This window comes from Rhinoraja longicauda, chromosome 19 (genome assembly GCF_053455715.1).
Source record: "Rhinoraja longicauda isolate Sanriku21f chromosome 19, sRhiLon1.1, whole genome shotgun sequence".
Taxonomy (NCBI): domain Eukaryota; kingdom Metazoa; phylum Chordata; class Chondrichthyes; order Rajiformes; family Arhynchobatidae; genus Rhinoraja; species Rhinoraja longicauda.
Window position 1 is genome coordinate 6,789,400 of NC_135971.1, and position 20,132 is coordinate 6,809,531.

A 20,132-nucleotide genomic window follows, 5' to 3' on the forward strand; every position below is an offset into this window, starting at 1 on the left:
CTCTAATGTGTCCAACCCCTTAATAATCTTATACGTTTCGATAAGATCTCCTCTCATCCTTCTAAATTCCAGTGTATACAAGCCCAGTCGCTCCAGTCTTTCAACATATGACAGTCTCCCCATTCCGGGAATTAACCTAGTAAACCTACGCTGCACTGCCCTCAATAGCAAGAATATCCTTCCTCAAATTTGGAGACCAAAACTGCACACAGTACTCCAGGTGCAGTCTCACTAGGGCCCTGTACAACTGCAGAAGGACCTCTTTGCTCCTATACTCAACTGCAGTTATCTTCTTATAAAACCCAAGGCAAGAGTGAGCCTTGCTGAGGCTGTTGAACCTCGCAGACTGAAGGCAGTGCGTGGCCATAAACTGACCCCCCGGTACTAATCTTCCCCAAAACCATCCAGCATAAACCCCCACCCCCCCCCGCACCATTCCAGTAGAGGTGCCAGCATGTGTTTAGTTTATTTAGTTTACTTTGGAGATACAGCGCAGAAACAGGCCCTTCGGCCCACCGAGCCCATGCCGACCAGGGCGTGCAGCGTACGTTCACCAGGTTAATTCCCGGAATGGCGGGACTGTCATATGTTGAAAGACTGGAGCGACTAGGCTTGTATACACTGGAATTTAGAAGGATGAGAGGGGATCTTATCGAAACGTATAAGATTATTAAAAGAGGTTGGACACGTTAGAGGCAGGAAACATGTTCCCAATGTCGGGGGAGTCCAGACCAAGGGGCCACACAGTTTAACAATAAGGGGTCGGCCATTTAGAACTGAGACGAGGAAAAACATTTTTCAGTCAGAGAGTTGTGAATCTATGGAATTCTCTGCCTCAGAAGGCAGTGGAGGCCAATTCTCTGAATGCATTCAAGAGAGAGCTAGATAGAGCTCTTAAGGATAGCGGAGTCAGGGGGTATGGGGAGAAGGCAGTGGAGGCCAATTCTCTGAATGCATTCAAGAGAGAGCTAGGTAGGACTCTTAAGGATAGCGGAGTCAGGGGGTATGGGGGGAAGGCAGTGGAAGCCAATTCTCTCAATGCATTCAAGAGAGAGCTAGATAGGGCTCTTAAGGATAGCGAAGTCAGGGGGTATGGGGGGAAGGCAGGAACGGGGTACTGATTGAGAATGATCAGCCATGATCACATTGAATGGCGGTGCTGGCTCGAAGGGCCGAATGGCCTCCTCCTGCACCTGTTGTCTATTGACCAGGGATCCCCGCACGCTGTCACTATCCTACACACTCGCTGACGAGGGACAATTTACAATTTTTGCAGAGGTCGATGAACCCACAGACCTGTAGGTGTTTGGAGTTTGTACCGTGATTGTCACCGGCCGTTTCTCTCGTGCAGGGGCAGCGGATGCAGGCAGTGGGCGGTGAGATGCTGATGGGTGATCTGGACATCACCTGCGATGAGTTCATCCTGGACGAAGTGGACAGTGAGTGCCGTCCCTCCCGAGCCGGGCGTGGGATGGGGGGAGGGGCTTGCTCACCTTGCTCACCTGTCCTGCTTCACCACACCTGTTAATCAAGGCAGATACGGGCAATTGCAGGTGTTGGTTTACATAGAAAATATAATAATAATAATAAGCATTTATTTTATATAGCGCCTTATCGGGAGCTCAAAGCGCTTTACAAAAACAATCAACATAAAAACAAACAGACAAACTATCCTAACGGAAAAGCGGCGAATAAACAACGCCAGCGTCCTCTCACATCAGGGTCCGGCAGTAGACAACAAAAAAGCACAGGACACACAGATACAATTTTTACACAAACAGCCATCACAGCGATTGCTCCAAGCACACCCTCACTGTGATGGAAGGCAAAGAAAAGTCTTATCTCCTCCTCATTCTTCTCCCGTGGTGCCACGAGGTGATCGAGGCTCCCAACTTTTTGAAGCCCCCACCGGGCGATGGAAAGTCCCAGGGCCGAGCCGAGCAAGCCGATGAAAGTCCTGAGCCCCCACCGGGCGATGGAAAGTGCTGCGGCCGAGCCACGCAGGGCGATGAAGGGCCTGCGAGCAGGTCGATCGTACCTCGCGCTTCGGGGCGGTCGAAGCTGCTACGGCTGGAGCTCCCAAAAACCGGTCGCCAGCCAGGGACCTGCGAACTCCCGATGTTGCGGTCTGCAGGGCCCACGGCCGAAGCCTCCGAGATGGTAAGTCCAGGCCCTGCGACCGGAGTCTTCAAGGTCGATCCCAGCTGGAGGCCGCCGACTCCACGATGTTAGGCCGTAGCGCGAACGGAGATACGACACGGTAAAGGTCGCATCTCCGTTGAGGAAGAGATTAGAAAAAAGGTTTCCCCCAACCCCCCCACCACCCCCCACATACACAGAGTTAAAAATAGAAAAAGACAGAGAGACTGCCGGTGAGCCGCAGCTGCAGAACACAGCCACGCCCCTTTGTAGGTGCAGGAGTAGGCCATTCGGCCCTTCGAGCCTGTACGCACCGCCATTCAATATGATCATGGCTGATCATCCAACTCAGTATCCCGTACCTGCCTTCTCTCCATACCCCCTGATCCCTTTAGCCACAAGGGCCACATCTAACTCCCTCTTAAATATAGCCAATGAACTGGCCTCAACTACCTTCTGTTGCAGAGAATTCCACAGATTCACCACTCTCTGTGTGAAAAAAAACGTTCTCATCTCGGTCCTAAAAGACTTCCCCCTTATCCTTAAACTGTGTGACCCCTTGTTCTGGACTTCCCCGACATCGGGAACAATCTTCCCGCATCTAGCCTGTCCAACCCCTTAAGAATTTTGTAAGTTTCTATAAGATCCCCCCTCAATCTTCTAAATTCCAGCGAGTACAAGCCGAGTCTATCCAGTCTTTCTTCATATGAAAGTCTAAGATGATTATTGCCTTTGCTTTGCAGCCCACATACAGGCCAACCTCGAGGATGAACTTGTAAAGGAAGCATTAAAGACTGTGAGTGTAGTTCATTTTTAGCAGCTTGTGCAAAAGTGCAGGGATGGGATTAATGTTTGTGAAGTGGTGATTGATGTAGCAGTCGTTGGAGCGACTGGTCACGCTGCGAGCAAATGGTACCTGTGAAGATCTCACGCGGTCACGGGGAGAACGTACAAACTACGTTTAGACAGCACCCGTGGTCGTGATGGAACCCAGGTCTCCGTTGGTGCACGGCTGTAAAGGGCCCGTGCCACTAAGGCGACTGCCGGTGACTAGGCTGTCCCCGAATGTTCGCCGTGGTGTAGCTGGCGTGACCGTGAGGGACCTTCAATGAATCGTAGCCGATCTCGGCGCGTCGCCGAAACATTTTCCAGGTAGAAATGTCTCGGCCACAGCTGGCTTGTCGCCAGGTACCGTAGCTTATTGCGGGCGCTGTCTGTCTCACGCTGTCCCCAGGTTTGCCAGGTTGTCGCAGGTGCGTTTAGAAGCACGTAACACTAAATTAAGCAAAGGGATTTGAAGATACCAGTGGTTTTGTTGAACCAATTTATTTACCGTCAGGACATTTGACGGGTAGATTGGAGGCGGCAGTTTGACGGTCAGGTAAGCGTGGGGAATTTCGCGATGTTTCCGAAGACGGTGTCATCTCTTAGCCAGGTGCTAGTTTCACAAAAAAGTCACTTGTATCGATCGACCGGACTGGGCATTGTCGTGGTCGTTGTCGTAGGGTAAAAGAAAATGTCGGCCATCTGCTACGACTTTGACAGTCGCCTCAAATATCGCATAACTGTGACAGGCCCTGAAGGCAGCAACTCTACCACCGCGCCACTGAGGTTAATGTTGTGCGGTTAATGTTCAAGAGCCCGATGGATGTCTGGGAGAAGCTGTTCTTGAAGCTGGGGCGGGTGTGAGAGTGGGTTTAACTGGGCTGTCTTTATCCACAGGGTGTTGATCTGAGACACTACTCCAAACATGTGGAGACGGAGCTACAGTATATTGAACATGCCTCCATTAAAGACTGTATCCTTTCCCAAAACAACAATCCCCACCATCTGCCTGTGGCACACCTCGTTGAGCTGGAATGGAATTCTGTGCTGGACAGGTACTGACACAGGGCAGCTACATGGATAGGTACTGACACAGGGCAGGTACTGACACAGGGCAGGTATATGGACAGGTACTGACACGGGGCAGGTACATGGACAGGTACACAGGCAGGTACTGATGCAGGGTGCTCCAGCCCCACCTGCTATGAACTGCCCCCCCCCCCATGCAGCAACTGCCCCGGCCCTCTGTTCTAACGGGGTGGGAGATGTGCTCTTAACTCTGAGTTCCCACTGCGTTCCTCAGCGTTCACAACAGACATCAAGGAGAGTGAGAACATCGCCAGTCTGCACAACCAGATCACGGCCTGTGACACCATCCTGGAGGTAGGTGGGTGCGGGCACAGCCTGGGGGGGGCAGTGCCACAGTCAGACTGGCAGGGTGGTGACCAGGGACTTCACTGGGCTGCTCTTGTACGGAGGTCAATGGTTCTCTCTTGACACGTACGGTCAATGGTTCTAGAGAATAGGTGCAGGAGGAGGCCATTTGGCCCTTCGAGCCAGCACCGCCATTCAATGTGATCATGGCCGATCATTCTCAGTCAGTACCCCGTTCCTGCCTTCTCTCCATACCCCCTGATCCCTTTAGCCACAAGGGCCACATTTAACTCCCTCTTAAATACAGCCAATGAACTGGCCTCAACTACCTTCTGTGGCAGAGAATTCCACAGATTCACCACTCTCTGTGTGAAAAAAACCTTTTTCATCTCGGTCCTAAAAGACTTCCCCCTTATCCTTAAACTGTGACCCCTTGTTCTGGACTTCCCCAACATCGGGAACAATCTTCCCGCATATAGCCTCTCCAACCCCTTAAGAATTTTATATGTTTCTATAAGATCCCCCGTCAATCTTCTAAATTCCAGCGAGTACAAGCCGAGTCTATCCAGTCTTTCTTCATATGAAAGTCCTGCCATCCCAGGAATCAATCTGGTGAACCTTCTCTGTACTCCCTCTATGGCAAGAATGTCTTTCCTCAGATTAGGAGACCAAAACTGCATGCAATACTCCAGGTGTGGTCTCACCAATGCCCTGTACAACTATCTAAAATGTACAAAAATCTAAACTACTACCTACCTCTTTGATGACCCCTCAGACTAACCTTGATCGGACTTTGCTGGCTTTTGTCTTGAAGAAAGACTGGATAGACTCGGCTTGTACTCGCTGGAATTTAGAAGACTGAGGGGGGATCTTATAGAAACTTACAAAATTCTTAAGTGGAGTACTGTGTGCAGTTTTGGTCTCCAAATTTGAGGAAGGATATTCTTGCTATGGAGGGCGTGCAGCGTAGGTTCACTGGGTTAATTCCGGGAATGGCTGGACTGTCGTATGTTGAAAGGCTGGAGCGATTGGGCTTGTATACACTGGAATTTAGAAGGATGAGGGGGGATCTTATTGAAACATATAAGATAATTAGGGGATTGGACACATTAGAGGCAGATAACATGTTCCCAATGTTGGGGGAGTCCAGAACAAGGGGCCACAGTTTAAGAATAAGGGGTAGGCCATTTAGAACGGAGATGAGGAAGAACTTTTTCAGTCAGAGGGTGGTGAAGGTGTGGAATTCTCTGCCTCAGAAGGCAGTGGAGGCCAGTTCGTTGGATGCTTTCAAGAGAGAGCTGGATAGAGCTCTTAAGGATAGCGGAGTCAGGGGGTATGGGGAGAAGGCAGGAACGGGGTACTGATTGAGAATGATAAGCCATGATCACATTGAATGGAGGTGCTGGCTCGAAGGGCTGAATGGCCTACTCCTGCACCTATTGTCTATTGTCTATTGTTTGGACAGGCTAGATGCAGGAAGATTGTTCCCGATGTTGGGGAAGTCCAGAACAAGGGGTCACAGTTTAAGGATAAGGGGGAAGTCTTTTAGGACCAAGATGAGAAAGATTTTTTTCACACAGAGTGGTGAATCTGTGGAATTCTCTGCCACAGAAGGTAGTTGAGGCCAGTTCATTGGCTATATTTAAGAGGGAGTTAGATGTGGCCCTTGTGGTTAAAGGGATCAGCGGGTATGGAGAGAAGGCAGGTACGGGATACTGAGCTGGATGATCAGCCATGATCATATTGAATGGCGGTGCAGTCTCGAAGGGCCGAATGGCCTACTCCTGCACCTATTTTCTATGTTTCTATGAGTCCGCGCCGCCCAGCGATCCCTGCACACTAACACTATCCTACACACACTAGGGCCAATTTTTACATTCACCCAGTCAATTAACCTTCAAACCTGCACGTCTTTGGAGTGTGGGAGGAAACCGGAGATCTTGGAGAAAACCCACGCAGGTCACGGGGAGAACGTACAAACTCCATACAGATGGCGCCCGTAGTCAGGATCGAACCCGAGTCTCCGGCGCTGCATTCGCTGTAAGGCGGCAACACTACCGCTGCTCCACGGTGCCGCATGTTCAGGACTGCTCTGTGGGTGTGGTAGGATGAGATTAAATGGGGGACCTTGCTCGGCATTGATGAGCTGGACTCAAAGGCCTGTTTCCATTGCTGCATCTCCAAGAATCAACGGGTAGGAAAGGTTTAGACAGAAGCGGGCAAATGGAACAAGCTGAGATGGGGATCTTGCTCGGTTTGGATGAACGGGGCTGCAGGACCTGTTTCCACGCTGTGTGACTACGACTCCCTGACTCGCTGTCTGTCTCTCTGTCTCTCTCTGACCCCCTGTCCCTCTCCCTGTCTCTCTCTGACTCTCTCTCTCTGCTCTCTCTTTGACTCTCTGTCCCTCTCCCTGTCTCTCTCTCTCTCTCAGTCTCTCTCCCTGTCTCTCTCTCTCTTTCCCTCTCTCCCTCTCTCTCTCCCTCTCTCTCCCTCTCTCTCTCCGTCTCTACCTGTCTCTCTCCCTGTCTCTCACTCTCTGCTCTCTCTGACCCTCTGTTTCTGTCTCTGTCCCTCTGTCTCTCTCCCTGCCTCTGTCTCTGTCTCTCTCTCTGTCTCTCTCTGTCTCTGTCTCTCTCTGTCTCTCTCTGTCTCTCTCTGTCTCTGTGGAACACACTGGAATTTAGAAGGATGAGAGGGGATCTTATCGAAACGTATAAGATTATCAAGGGATTGGGCACGTTAGAGGCAGGAAACATGTTCCCAATGTTGGGGGAGTCCAGAACCAGGGGCCATAGTTTAAGAATAAGGGGTAGGCCATTTAGAACGGAGATGAGGAAAACCTTTTTCAGTCAGAGAGTTGTGAATCTGTGGAATTCTCTGCCTCAGAAGGGAGTGGAGGCCAATTCTCTGAATGCATTTAAGAGAGAGCTAGATAGAGCTCTTAAGGATAGCGGAGTCAGTGGGTATGGGGAGAGGGCAGGAACGGGGTACTGATTGAGAATGATCAGCCATAATCACATTGAATGGCGGTGCGTACAGGCTCGAAGGGCCGAATGGCCTCCTCCCGCACCCATTGTCTATTGTCTCTCTCCCTGTCTCTGTCTCCCTGTCTCTGCCCCTCTCTCTCTGACTGTGCCGTGTGCTGTGTGACAGAGGATGGAGCAAATGCTGGGGACTTTCCAGAGTGACCTAAGCAGCATCAGCTGTGAGATCCAGACCCTGCAGGAGCAGTCCATCGCCATGAACATCAAGCTGAAGAACCGCCAGTCAGTGCGCAGCGAGCTCAGCCAGCTGGTGGATGAGCTGATCGTGCCCGCCATCATGATCTCGTGAGTGACCGGGCCAAGTGCCACCCACCACCCACCCACACCCACCCACCCACCCCTGACTGACCCACCCACAGCCCACCCACCCTACACCCACCCCCGGCTCCGCCATCATGATCTCGTGAGTGACCGGGGCCAGTGCCACCCACCCATCCCCCACCCGCACCCACTCACACCACACCCACCCCTGACTCCAACATCATGATCTCGTGAGTGACCGGGGCCAGTGCCACCCACCCATCCCCCACCCGCACCCACTCACACCACACCCACCCCTGACTCCAACATCATGATCTCGTGAGTGACCGGGGCCAGTGCCACCCACTGCCCACCCACCCCACACCCACCCACCCACCCACGACCGACTGACCCACAGCCCACCCACCCCACACCCACCCCCGACTCCGCCATCATGATCTTGTGAGTGACCGGGGCCAGTGCCACCCACTGCCCACCCCCACACACACCCGCACCCACCCTGCACCCACCCACCCGCACAACCACCTGCCCCCGACCCACCCACCCCACAACCACCCCCGACTCCTTCATCATCATCTCCTGGTGCCATGCCCATCTCCTGGTGCCATGCCCATCTCCTGGTGCCATGCCCATCTGGTGCCATGCCCATCCCCTGGTGCCATGCCCATCTCCTGGAGCCATGCCCATCTGGTGCCATGCCCATCCCCTGGTGCCATGCCCATCCCCTGGTGCCATGCCCATCTGGTGCCATGCCCATCTCCTGGTGCCATGCCCATCCCCTGGTGCCATGCCCATCTGGTGCCATGCCCATCTGGTGCCATGCCCATCTGGTGCCATGCCCATCCCCTGGTGCCATGCCCATCTGGTGCCATGCCCATCCCCTGGTGCCATGCCCATCCCCTGGTGCCATGCCCATCCCCTAGTGCCACGCCCATCCCCTGGTGCCATGCCCATCTCCTGGTGCCATGCCCATCTGGTGCCATGCCCATCTGGTGCCATGCCCATCTCCTGGTGCCATGCCCATCTGGTGCCATGCCCATCTCCTGGTGCCATGCCCATCTGGTGCCATGCCCATCTCCTGGTGCCACGCCCATCTCCTGGTGCCATGCCCATCTCCTGGTGCCATGCCCATCTCCTGGTGCCATGCCCATCTAGTGCCATGCCCATCTCTGGCACTGCCCATCTCCTGGTGCCACGTCCATCTGGTGCCATGTCCATCTTGTGCCATGTCCATCTGGTGCCATGCCCATCTCCTGGTGCCATGCCCATCCCCTGGTGCCTGCCCATCTCCTGGTGCCATGTCCATCTGGTGCCATGCCCATCTCCTGGTGCCATGCCCATCCCCTGGTGCCTGCCCATCTCCTGGTGCCACGCCCATCTCCTGGTGCCACGCCCATCTCCTGGTGCCATGCCCATCTCCTGGTGCCTGCCCATCTCCTGGCACTGCCTGCCCATCTCTCACCCCCTCCCTGCATGTTTACGTTGCAGTACCATTATGGACACCCCAGTCACTGAGCAGCAGTTTCTGGAACAGCTCCATGAGCTCAACAACAAGATTAACTACGTCAAGGAGCAGTCGTTCAAGGAGACCCTGGCCTGTGCTGACGTGCAAGACATCCTGGACCGCCTCAAGATCAAGGTACGGCCTTCGGCAAAGGTGGCGCAGCGGGTAGTGCAGCACGTCTACACCTGCCACCCATTTGGTTCAGTTTAGTTTATATATACAGCGCGGAAACAGGCCCTTCGGCCCACCGGGTCCGCGCCGACCAGCGATCCCCGCACACATTAACACGATCCTACGCCCACTAGGGACTGCTGGAGTAACTCAGCGGGTCGGGCAGCATCTGTGGAGAGAATTGGATAGACAACGTTTCACAGAGTGCTGGAGTAACTCAGCGGGTCAGGCAGCATCTGTGGAGAACATGGATAGGTGACGTTTCACAGAGTGCTGGAGTAACTCAGCGGGTCGGGCAGCATCTGTGGAGAACATGGATAGGTGACGTTTCACAGAGTGCTGGAGTAACTCAGCGGGTCGGGCAGCATCTGTGGGGAACATGGATAGGTGACGTTTCACAGAGTGCTGGAGTAACTCAGCGGGTTAGGCAGCATCTGTGGGGAACATGGATAGGTGACGTTTTGCTGGCGTTCCAGGGGGGTAAAGTTCAAGGGGAAAGCGCTCCACTGGGGAGAGGGTTGACTACTCTGCTTGTCGTTGTGCAGGCTGTTTCGAAGATCAGGGAGTTTATTCTGCAGAAGATCTATTCGTTTCGCAAACCCATGACCAACTATCAAGTTCCTCAGAACGCACTGCTGAAATACAGGTACGGCATCTCTCTGTGTGTCTGCCCAATACTAGGCCTAAAACACAGGTATGGCCTCTGTGTGTGTGTGTGTCTACCCAATACCAGGCCTGAAACACATGTATGGCCTCTCTCTGTGTGTCTCTACGCAATACCAGGCCTGAAACACAGGTATGGCATCTCTCTCTCTCTCTGTGTCTGCCCAATACTAGGCCTGAAACACAGGTATGGCCAATATTAGGCCTGAAACACAGGAATGGCATCTCTCTCTCTGTGTGTGTCTACCCAATACTAGGCCTGAAACACAGGTATGGCATCTCTCTCTCTCTGTGTCTGCCCAATACTAGGCCTGAAACACAGGTATGGCCAATACTAGGCCTGAAACACAGGAATGGCATCTCTCTCTCTCTGTGTGTCTACCCATTACTAGGCCTGAAACACAGGTATGGCATCTCTCTCTCTGTGTGTCTACCCAATACCAGGCCTGAAACACAGGTATGGCATCTCTCTCTCTCTCTCTGTGTCTACCCATTACTAGGCCTGAAACACAGGTATGGCCTCTCTCTCTCTCTCTCTCTCTCTGCCCAATACTAGGTCTGAAACACAGGTATGGCATCTCTCTCTCTCTGTGTGTCTACCCAATACTAGGCCTGAAACACAGGTATGGCATCTCTGTGTGTGTGTGTCTGCCCAATACTAGGCCTGAAACACAGGTATGGCCTCTCTCTGTGTGGGTGTTTACCCAATACTAGGCCTGAAACACAGGTATGGCCTCTGTGTGTGTGTGTCTGCCCAATACTAGGCCTGAAACACAATAATAATAATAATAATGCATTTTATTTATATAGCGCTTTTCATATACTCAAAGACGCTTTACAGAGATTTAGAGAACATAGGGAAATGAATAAATAGATAAATAAGTAAATAAGTAAACGAACAGAGAAAGGAGACAGAAGGTGAGGTGACCTTCAGTGGTTGAAGGTCAAGTATGGCATCTCTCTCTGTGTGTGTCTATCCAATACTAGGCCTGAAACACAGGTAATGCATCTCTCCCTCTCTGTGTCTGCCCAATACCAGGCCTGAAACACAGGTATGGCCTCTGTGTGTGTCTACCCAATACCAGGCCTGAAACACAAGTATGGCCTCTCTGTGTTTCTGCGCAATACCAGGGAGGGAGGGAGGGAGATGGGGTGGGAGGGAGGGAGATGGGGTGGGAGGGAGGGGAGACGGGGAGGGTGGGATAGGAGTAGAATTAGGCCATTTGGCCCATCAAGTCTACCCCGCCATTCAATCATGCCTGATCTATCTCTCCCTCCTAACCCCACTATCCCTCCTGACCCCAATACCTCCCTCCCCCTCATTGCCTGTTCTCCCCCCTCATTGCCTGTTCTCCCCCCTCATTGCCTGTTCTTCCCCCCCCATTGCCTGTTCTCCCCCCCCCTCATTGCCTGTTCTTCCCCCCCTCAATGCCTGTTCTTCCCCCCCTCATTGCCTGATCTTCCCCCCTCATTGCCTCATCTTCCCCCCCTCATTGCCTGATCTCCCCCCCCTCATTGCCTGATCTCCCCCCCCTCATTGCCTGATCTTCCCCCCCCCTCATTGCCTGTTGTCCCCCCCCTCATTGCCTCTTCTTCCCCCCCCCCTCATTGCCTGATCTCCCCCCCCCATTGCCTGTTCTCCCCCCCCTCATTGCCTGATCTTCCCCTCATTGCCTGATCTTCCAACCCCCCCTCATTGCCTGATCTCCCCCCCCCCCCCACAGGTTTTTCTACCAGTTCTTGATGGCAAACGAGCGACAGGTAGCGAAGGAGATCCGTGATGAATACGTGGACACGGTCAGCAAGATCTACCTGTCCTACTTCAAGTCCTACAGCAGCCGGCTGATGAAAGTGCAGGTCAGAGCCTGTCCCCTCCCCTCTCCCTCCCTCCCTCCCCACCCCGTCTCCCTCACCCCTCCTTCCCTTCTCCCTCCTTCCCTTCTCCCCTCCCTCCCTCCCTCCCTCCCTTCCTCCCCCTCTCTCCCTCTCCCCCCACCTCCCCATCCTCCCTCCCTCCCTCCATTCTCCCTCCCCACCCCCTCTCCCCTCCCTGCCACCCCACCTCCCACCCCCTCCCTCCCCTCCTTCCCTCCCCCCACCCTCCCTCTCCCTCCCTTCCTGCCTCCCTCCTTGCGTGCCTCCTATCCCCCCTCCTCTCCCCACCTCTTCTCGCTCCCTCCCAACCCCTCCCTCCCTCCTCCCCACCTCCTCTCCCCTCCCTGCCACCCCACCTCCCACCCTTCCTCCCTCCCTCCCCACCTCTTCCCCCCTCCCTCCCTCCCTTCCTTCCCTCCCTTCCCTCCCTTCCCTCCCCTCCCCACCTCCTCTCCCTCCCTCCCTCCCACCCAACTGCTCTCTGGTTGTGGTAGGATGGATCAGTTGCCTGATAACAGCTGGGTAGAAATTGTCCCTGAATCTGGAGTGCTGGAGTAACTCAGCGGGTCGGGCAGCATCTGTGGAGAACATGGATAGGTGACGTTTCACAGAGTGCTGGAGTAACTCAGCGGGTCGGGCAGCATCTGTGGAGAGAAGGTATGGGTGACGTTTCACAGAGTGCTGGAGTAACTCAGCGGGTCAGGCAGCATCTGTGGAGAACATGGATAGGTGACGTTTCACAGAGTGCTGGAGTAACTCAGCGGGTCAGGCAGCATCTGTGGAGAACATGGATAGGTGACGTTTCACAGAGTGCTGGAGTAACTCAGCGGGTCGGGCAGCATCTGTGGAGAGAAAGAACGGTTGTCGTTTTGGGCCGAGACCCTTCTTAATCCCCAGTTGCTTGCCACCCCCTCTTCCATTTGCGTGGTCCATGAAGGGGTCAGCCATTGCTGTTGCAAAGTGCCGTGTGATTTGTGCTGGACTGTCGTTTGACCTTGTTCTCTTCAGTATGAAGAAGTGGCCGACAAGGATGATCTGATGGGAGTGGAAGACACAGCCAAGAAAGATATCCTTTACGGCCACTCGGCCCATCGAGTCTACCCCGCCATTCAATCATGGCTGATCTATCTCTCCCTCCCAACCCCATTCTCCTGCCTTCTCCCCATAACCCCTGACACCCGAACTAATCACGAAACCATAGAAACATAGAAAACAGGTGCAGGAGTAGGCCATTCGGCCCTTCGAGCCTGCACCGCCATTCAATATGATCATGGCTGATCATCCAACTCAGTATCCCGTACCTGCCTTCTCTCCATACCCCCTGATCCCTTTAGCCACAAGGGCCACATCTAACTCCCCCTTAAATATAGCCAATGAACTGGCCTCAACTACCCTCTGTGGCAGAGAATTCCATAGATTCACCACTCTCTGTGTGAAACAAAACTTTCTCATCTCGGTCCTAAAAGACTTCCCCCTTATCCTTAAACTGTGACCCCTTGTTCTGGTCTTCCCTAACATCGAGAACAATCTTCCTGCATCTAGCCTGTCCAACCCCTTAAGAATTTAGTAAGTTTCTATAAGATACCCCCTCAATCTTCTAAATTCCAGCGAGTACAAGCCGAGTCTATCCAGTCTTTCTTCATATTAAAGTCCTGCCATCCCAGGAATCAATCTGGTGAACCTTCTCTGTACTCCCTCTATGGCAAGAATGTCTTTCCTCAGATTAGGAGAACATAACTGTACACAGTACTCCAGGTGTGGTCTCACCAATGCCCTGTACAACTGCAGCAGAACCTCCCTGCTCCTATACTCAAATCCTCTTGCTATGAATGCTAACATACCATTCGCTTTCTTCACTGCCTGCTGCACCTGCATGCCTACTTTCAATGACTGGTGTACCACGACACCCAGGTCTCGTTGCATCTTCCCTTCTCCTAATCGGCCACCATTCAGATAATAGTCTGCTTTCCTGTCCCCATATCCCTTGATTCCGCTAGCCCCTAGGTGCAGGAGTAGGCCATTCGGCCCTTCGAGCCTGCACCGCCATTCAATATGATCATGGCTGATCATCCAACTCAGTATCCCGTACCTGCCTTCTCTCCATACCCCCTGATCCCTTTAGCCACAAGGGCCACATCTAACTCCCTCTTAAATATAGCCAATAAACTGGCCTCAACTACCTTCTGTGGCAGAGAATTCCACAAATTCACCACTCTGTAGGGGGCGGCACGTGATGACGTAGGCACAGGTCGTGGTCTTCCAGCTCCTCCGAACAAAACTTAGAAAAGTACCGAGTAAAATTGAACAAAGTTTCTTAGAAAGTCTATAATTCTCTATAAAGATTGGGGGATTATTTAGACATGTCTCCTAAACAAAAACTGAAGAAACCCACCGGGTTAAAGAGATCGGGTGAGAAGAGAGAAGGAGGCCCTGTTGCGTTGGAGAATCCTCGTGCTCAAGCTGAGAGGACTGGTCCCGAAGAATGGCAAGCAGGAGCGGCGGCACCCGGGAGGAAGTAGCATGCCTCGCGTGAATACGGGGAACCGCGCATGCGCGAAATGTCACAAGGCAAGTTAAAGAAACTACAATCCCAGGAGGCCTCTGCCACAGATAGTGACATCGACCAGGACCAGGACCAAGAACATACAGACGATCAAGAAGATTCACCAGAAGATGAACCTTGCCTATTTGATAGACCTAAAGGTAAAATTGAAAGTAAAAAATATAGGGGAAGTATGGAAGAGATCTTACAAGAAGTATGTGAACAATTAAAAAATAATACCATCGCCATCAACAGAAGTTTTAAAAAAATGGATAAATTGGATAAAAAAGTTAAAAAATTGGAAGTTAAGACTGAAGATACTACTGAAAGAGTGAATAAGATCGAAGACAACGTAACTGCTTGGATAACAGAAAGGAAACAGATATTTGAAAAACTGGACTTGTTGGAGAATACTAGTAGACGAAACAATATAAAGATTGTTGGTCTTGAAGAAGGCGCAGAGGGAGAAGATTCAATAGAATTCTTTCAAAAATGGATTCCGAATATTTTGGGAATGGAAAAAAGTGAAATCGAAATTGAAATTGAAAGGGCACATAGGGCATTAAGACCAAGTCCAAAACAGGGTCAGTATCCGAGATCAATTCTCATAAAATTATTGAGATATCAAGATAAAGAAAGAATTTTGAAGGCGGCTGCACAATGCATAAAGAATTCTACTCCTCCGAAAAGTGGAGAGAATAAACTTTTTTTCTATCCTGATATAAGTTATGAGCTTTTGAAGGGAAGGAAGGAATTCAACCCTGCGAAAAAAGCCCTGTGGCAAAAAGGTTATCGATTTTACCTGCGATACCCTGCAACACTGAAATTTTTTATAGAAGGAGAAGGAAACAATTTTTTTACTGATTACCAGGAAGCTGAGGAATTTGCTTTAAAACTTCCAAAGGCTCACCAGATACAAGAAGAACGACAATCAGACATGGATTGAAACGGATATGAACGGAGAGAAGATAAAGGATATGAAATGTAAAGATTTAATGAATAATGATTGGGAGAAAAGGTTATGCTAGTTCGGGGGGGGCTGGAGAACCACCAATTGATGACTGCGGGATTCATGTGTGTATTCATGGCGTGTGCCATGACCCGTAAAATGGAGGGAGGTAATGCTGTTTTCTTTTTTATAAACAGCATTAGTAGGGGGTTATTTTGGGTTTCTTTAACTATTTCTTTTTCTTTTTCTTCTTTTAGCCTGGATGTTGGGGGGGGGGGGGGGGGGGGGATGTACAGCAACATGGTGAATTTTAAGGAAACTCCCTAAAGAACCATGAGAAATGAGGTGTTAAGTAATGTTATAGATAGGAGTAATTTTGTTAAGAATAATGGTTAAATTACTGAACTTTTTGAGTTTTAATGTTAATGGGTTAAATGGGCCGGTAAAAAGAAAAAGAATTTTAACACATATTAAAAAAATGAAGATAGATATAGCTTTCTTGCAGGAAACTCATTTAACAGAGATAGAACATCAGAAATTAAAAAGAGACTGGGTGGGAACGATTATTGCAGCTTCATTTAATTCAAAAGCGAGGGGAGTTGCAATTTTGATCAATAAAACATTACCAATTAAAATACAAAATACAATTATTGATCCTGCGGGAAGATATGTGATTATACATTGCCAACTCTTTTCGGAATTATGGACCTTGATGAATATTTATGCACCAAATGAAAATGATATAAAATTTATACAAGAAACTTTTTTGAATCTGGCCGATGCTCACGATAAAATACTAATAGGTGGAGACTTTAATTTTTGTTTAGACCCAGTTTTAGATAGATCAGTTAGGACAGTTACAAAAACGAAAATAGCAAAATTAACTTTGTCATTGATGAAAGATTTAAATCTAACCGATATATGGAGAAGACTTAACCCAAGAGAAAGAGATTATTCTTTTTACTCATATAGACATAAAACTTATTCGAGGATTGATCTCTTTTTATTATCAACAAACATACAGGACAGAGTGAAAAATGTTGAATATAAAGCAAGAATATTATCAGATTACTCCCCTTTAACAATGTCAATGGTAATGATGGATAAAGAGGAAATTACTTATAGATGGAGATTTAATTCAACATTATTAAATCGAGAAGATTTTTGTGAGTTTATGTGAAGACATATTCAATTTTATTTAGACACAAATTCCAACTCAGTTGATGATAAATTTGTTATATGGGATGCAATGAAAGCATATTTGAGAGGACAGATAATAAGTTACACTTCCTAAATTAAGAAAGAATATATGGCCGAAGTAGAGCAATTGGAGAAAGAAATTACAAAATTAGAAGAGGATAGCTAATGTTGTCCCACTTTTTAAGAAAGGATCGTTTACGAACAGGATCGTTCCGAGTCAATCTTCTGGAATTCTTTGAGGATGTAACTAGGAAAATTGACAGGGGAGAGCTGGTGGATGTGGTGTACCTCGACTTTCAGAAAGCCTTTGACAAGGTTCCACATAGGAGATTAGAGGGCAAAATTAGAGCACATGGTATTGGAGGTAGGGTACTGACATGGATAGAAAATTGGTTGACAGACAGAAAGCAAAGAGTGGGGATAAATGGGTCCCTTTCAGAATGGCAGGCAGTAACTAGTGGGGTACCCAAGGCTCGGTGCTGGGACCACAGCTATTTACAATATACATTAATGACTTGGATGAAGGGATTAAAAGTACCATTAGCAAATTTCCAGATGATACAAAGCTGGGTGGTAGTGTGAACTGTGAGGAAGATGCTATGAGGTTGCAGGGTGACTTGGACAGGTTATGTGAATGGGCGGATGCATGGCAGATGCAGTTTAATGTGGATAAGTGTGAGGTTATCCACTTTGGTGGTAAAAATAAGAAGGCAGAGTATTATCTGAATGGTGTCAATCTAGGAACGGGGGACGTACAACGAGATCTGGGTGTCCTAGTGCATCAGTCACTGAAAGGAAGCATGCAGGTACAGCAGGCAGTGAAGAAAGCCAATGGAATGTTGGCCTTCATAACAAGAGGAGTTGAGTATAGGAGCAAAGAGGTCCCTCTGCAGTTGTGAGACCGCACCTTTAGTACTGTGTGCAGTTTTGGTCTCCAAATTTGAGGAAGGATATTCTTGCTATTGAGGGCGTGCAGCGTAGGTTTACTAGGTTAATTCCCGGAATGGCGGGACTGTCATATGTTGAAAGACTGGAGCGACTAGGCTTGTATACACTGGAATTTAGAAGGATGAGAGGAGATCTTATCGAAATGTATAAGATTATTAAGGGGTTGGACACGTTAGAGGCAGGAAACATGTTCCCAATGTTGGGGGAGTCCAAAACAAGGGGCCACAGTTTAAGAATAAGGGGTAGGTCATTTAGAATTGAGATGAGGAAAAACTTTTTCCGTCAGAGAGTTGTGAATCTGTGGAATTCTCTGCCTCAGAAGGTAGTGGAGGCCAATTCTCTGAATGCATTCAAGAGAGAGCTGGATAGAGCTCTTAAGGATAGCGGAGTGAGGGGGTATGGGGAGAAGGCAGGAACGGGGTACTGATTGAGAATGATCAGCCATGATCACATTGAATGGCGGTGCTGGCTCGAAGGGCCGAATGGCCTCTTCCTGCACCTATTGTCTATGAAGGCAAGGCTTCTTGCCCAGCCTACCTGCCTATGCTGCCACCGTTAGTGAGCTGGGGACTTGACTCTCTGCGTTTGAGGTGGACTTTGCAATGTGCGGTGCTGGCTAGAAGGGCCGAATGGCCTCCTCCTGCACCTATTGTCTATAAATGTAGCTCCCGGTTCACCACTGTGTGTGTCTGTCTCCTCCAGGATCCAGGAGTCGTTGGGCGATCCTGTTCGCCGTGATCCTCCTCGCCGTGATCCTTCTCGCTGTAGCCGTACTGGGAGTCTGGGAGTCTGGGCATCGTATCTCTGCAGCAACCCCCACACCATGCCATGAGTGTCCCCCTCACCCCTGTCCGTGACCCTCCCCCCTCACCTCCCCTCCCCCCATCTCCGTCCCCTGGGTCTGGAGTTGATCTGCAGCAGCCTGGGCCTAGAGTTCTCTCTACGGCGGGGCCTAGCCTTGGATCCACAGCCTGGGCCTGGAGTTGATCTGCAGCAGCCTGGGCCTAGAGGTCTCTCTACGGCAGGGCCTAGCCTTGGATCCACAGCCTGGGCCTGGAGTTGATCTGCAGCAGCCTGGGCCTGGAGGTCTCTCTACGGCGGGGCCTAGCTTTGGATCCACAGCCTGGGTCTGGAGTTGCACAGCTGGCCTTTCCCCTCTGCCTTTAGTCTCCCAGCCTTGGCCCCCAGGGGGGAGGGAAGGTGGCGGGAGGGAAGGGGGAGGTGGGGAATGGGAGACGGGGAGGTGGCGAGGGGAGGGGGAAGGTGGCGGAGGGGAGGAGGGAAGGGGGAAGGTGACGGGGGGAGGGGGGCAGTAATGGAAATGGGTTTTAAGGACTAGGGGTACTATAACGTCCATGAGGCTGAGGTTGGGAAGGAAGGGGGGGGGGGGATTGATGCACGAGACCAGAAACTTACTGTTTATAAATACGCATAGGCATAATAGGCTTGATATTGAATCGGGTGGAAGAAAACAGGCCGAAGAGTATCCAAAAGATCAAGCCTAGTAATAACGGGAGATAGGTTCTTAAAAAATAGGTGCAGGAATAGGCCATTCGGCCCTTCGAGGCTGCACCGCCATTCAATATGTTCATGGCTGATCATCCAACTCAGTATCCCGTACCTGCCTTCTCTCCATACCCCCTGATCCCTTTAGCCACAAGGGCCACATCTAATTCCCTTTTAAATATAGCCAATGAACTGGCCTCAACTACCTTCTGTGGCAGAGAATTCCACAGACTCACCACTGTGTGAAAAAAAACGTTCTCATCTCGGTCCTAAAAGACTTCCCCCTTATCCTTAAGCTGTGACCCCTTGTTCTGGACTTCCCCAACATCGGGAACAATCTTCCTGCATCTAGCCTGTCCAACCCCTTAAGAATTTTGTAAGTTTCTATAAGATCCCCCCTCAATCTTCTAAATTCCAGCGAGTACAAGCCGAGTCTATCCAGTCTTTCTTCATATGAAAGTCCTGCCATCCCAGGGATCAATCTGGTGAACCTTCTCTGGTCATTCTCAATTCTGGCTGGTCATTCTCAATCTCCCGAGGAAGGACGTGCTGGCCCTGGAGAGGGACCGGAGGAGGTTTACGAGAACGATCCCAGGAATACGAGTGGGGGTTAACGTGCGATGAGCGTTTGGCGGCACTGGGCCTGTGCCCGCTGGGGTTCGGAAATGGCCTCCTTGGAACTTTACTGAACGGCGGAAGGCCTGGATAGAGTGGATGTGGAGAGGATGTTTCCACTGGTGGGAGAGTCTAGGACCAGAGGGCACAGCCTCAGTTTAAAAGGTTGTACCTTTGGGAAGATGTGGAGGAATTTCTTTAGTCGGAGGGCGGTAAATCTGTGGGATTCTTTGCCACAGACGGCTGTGGAGGCCACAAGTCAGCGGATATCTTTAAGGCAGCGATAGATAGATTCTTGATTAATGCGGGTGTCTCCATATCTCCCTCTCTCTCTCTCTCCCCTTCCCTCTCTCCCCAGGCACCTGTTGTTGGCTGGGTGTCATGGGCATGTGGCGGCGTTAGACTGGCACACCAAACGGCTGCTGTGTGAGATGAATGTCATGGAACGGGTGAATGACATTCGGTATGTTCCCTCCCAACAACCGTCCCTCCCTCCTTCACTCTCCCTCCCTC

General features: G+C 50.7%; 2 protein-coding genes and 1 pseudogene across 7 annotated transcripts in view; 2 read left to right on the forward strand and 1 right to left on the reverse strand.

Annotated features, from left to right (window-relative positions):
- The window catches only part of LOC144602513 (vacuolar protein sorting-associated protein 52 homolog), a 15,858-nt pseudogene extending 15,470 nt beyond the window's left edge, over positions 1 to 388 (forward strand). Inside the window, exon 9 of the transcript XR_013548462.1 lies at positions 286 to 388. The product of XR_013548462.1 is annotated as a vacuolar protein sorting-associated protein 52 homolog (transcript). The remainder of the gene's footprint in view (positions 1 to 285) is intronic.
- LOC144602510 (uncharacterized) overlaps positions 1 to 20,132 on the reverse strand; it is a 376,398-nt gene that overhangs the window by 179,893 nt on the left and 176,373 nt on the right. The window lies entirely within an intron of this gene.
- The window catches only part of LOC144602644 (vacuolar protein sorting-associated protein 52 homolog), a 41,054-nt gene continuing 22,230 nt past the window's right edge, over positions 1,309 to 20,132 (forward strand). For 2 of the 5 annotated variants that reach the window (XM_078415778.1, XM_078415779.1), the window contains exons 1-9: positions 1,309 to 1,439; positions 2,883 to 2,935; positions 3,862 to 3,937; positions 4,280 to 4,347; positions 7,495 to 7,670; positions 9,135 to 9,285; positions 9,867 to 9,967; positions 11,709 to 11,841; positions 19,978 to 20,082. In XM_078415778.1, coding sequence (XP_078271904.1) covers positions 1,361 to 1,439; positions 2,883 to 2,935; positions 3,862 to 3,937; positions 4,280 to 4,347; positions 7,495 to 7,670; positions 9,135 to 9,285; positions 9,867 to 9,967; positions 11,709 to 11,841; positions 19,978 to 20,049 — 909 coding nt within the window. In that variant the 5' untranslated portion in view covers positions 1,309 to 1,360 and the 3' untranslated portion in view covers positions 20,050 to 20,082. Of the gene's footprint in view, positions 1,440 to 2,882; positions 2,936 to 3,861; positions 3,938 to 4,279; positions 4,348 to 7,494; positions 7,671 to 9,134; positions 9,286 to 9,866; positions 9,968 to 11,708; positions 11,842 to 12,867; positions 13,073 to 19,977; positions 20,083 to 20,132 lie in introns of those variants that run through there. The other 3 variants (XM_078415775.1, XM_078415780.1, XM_078415776.1) reach the window with 3 other exon arrangements.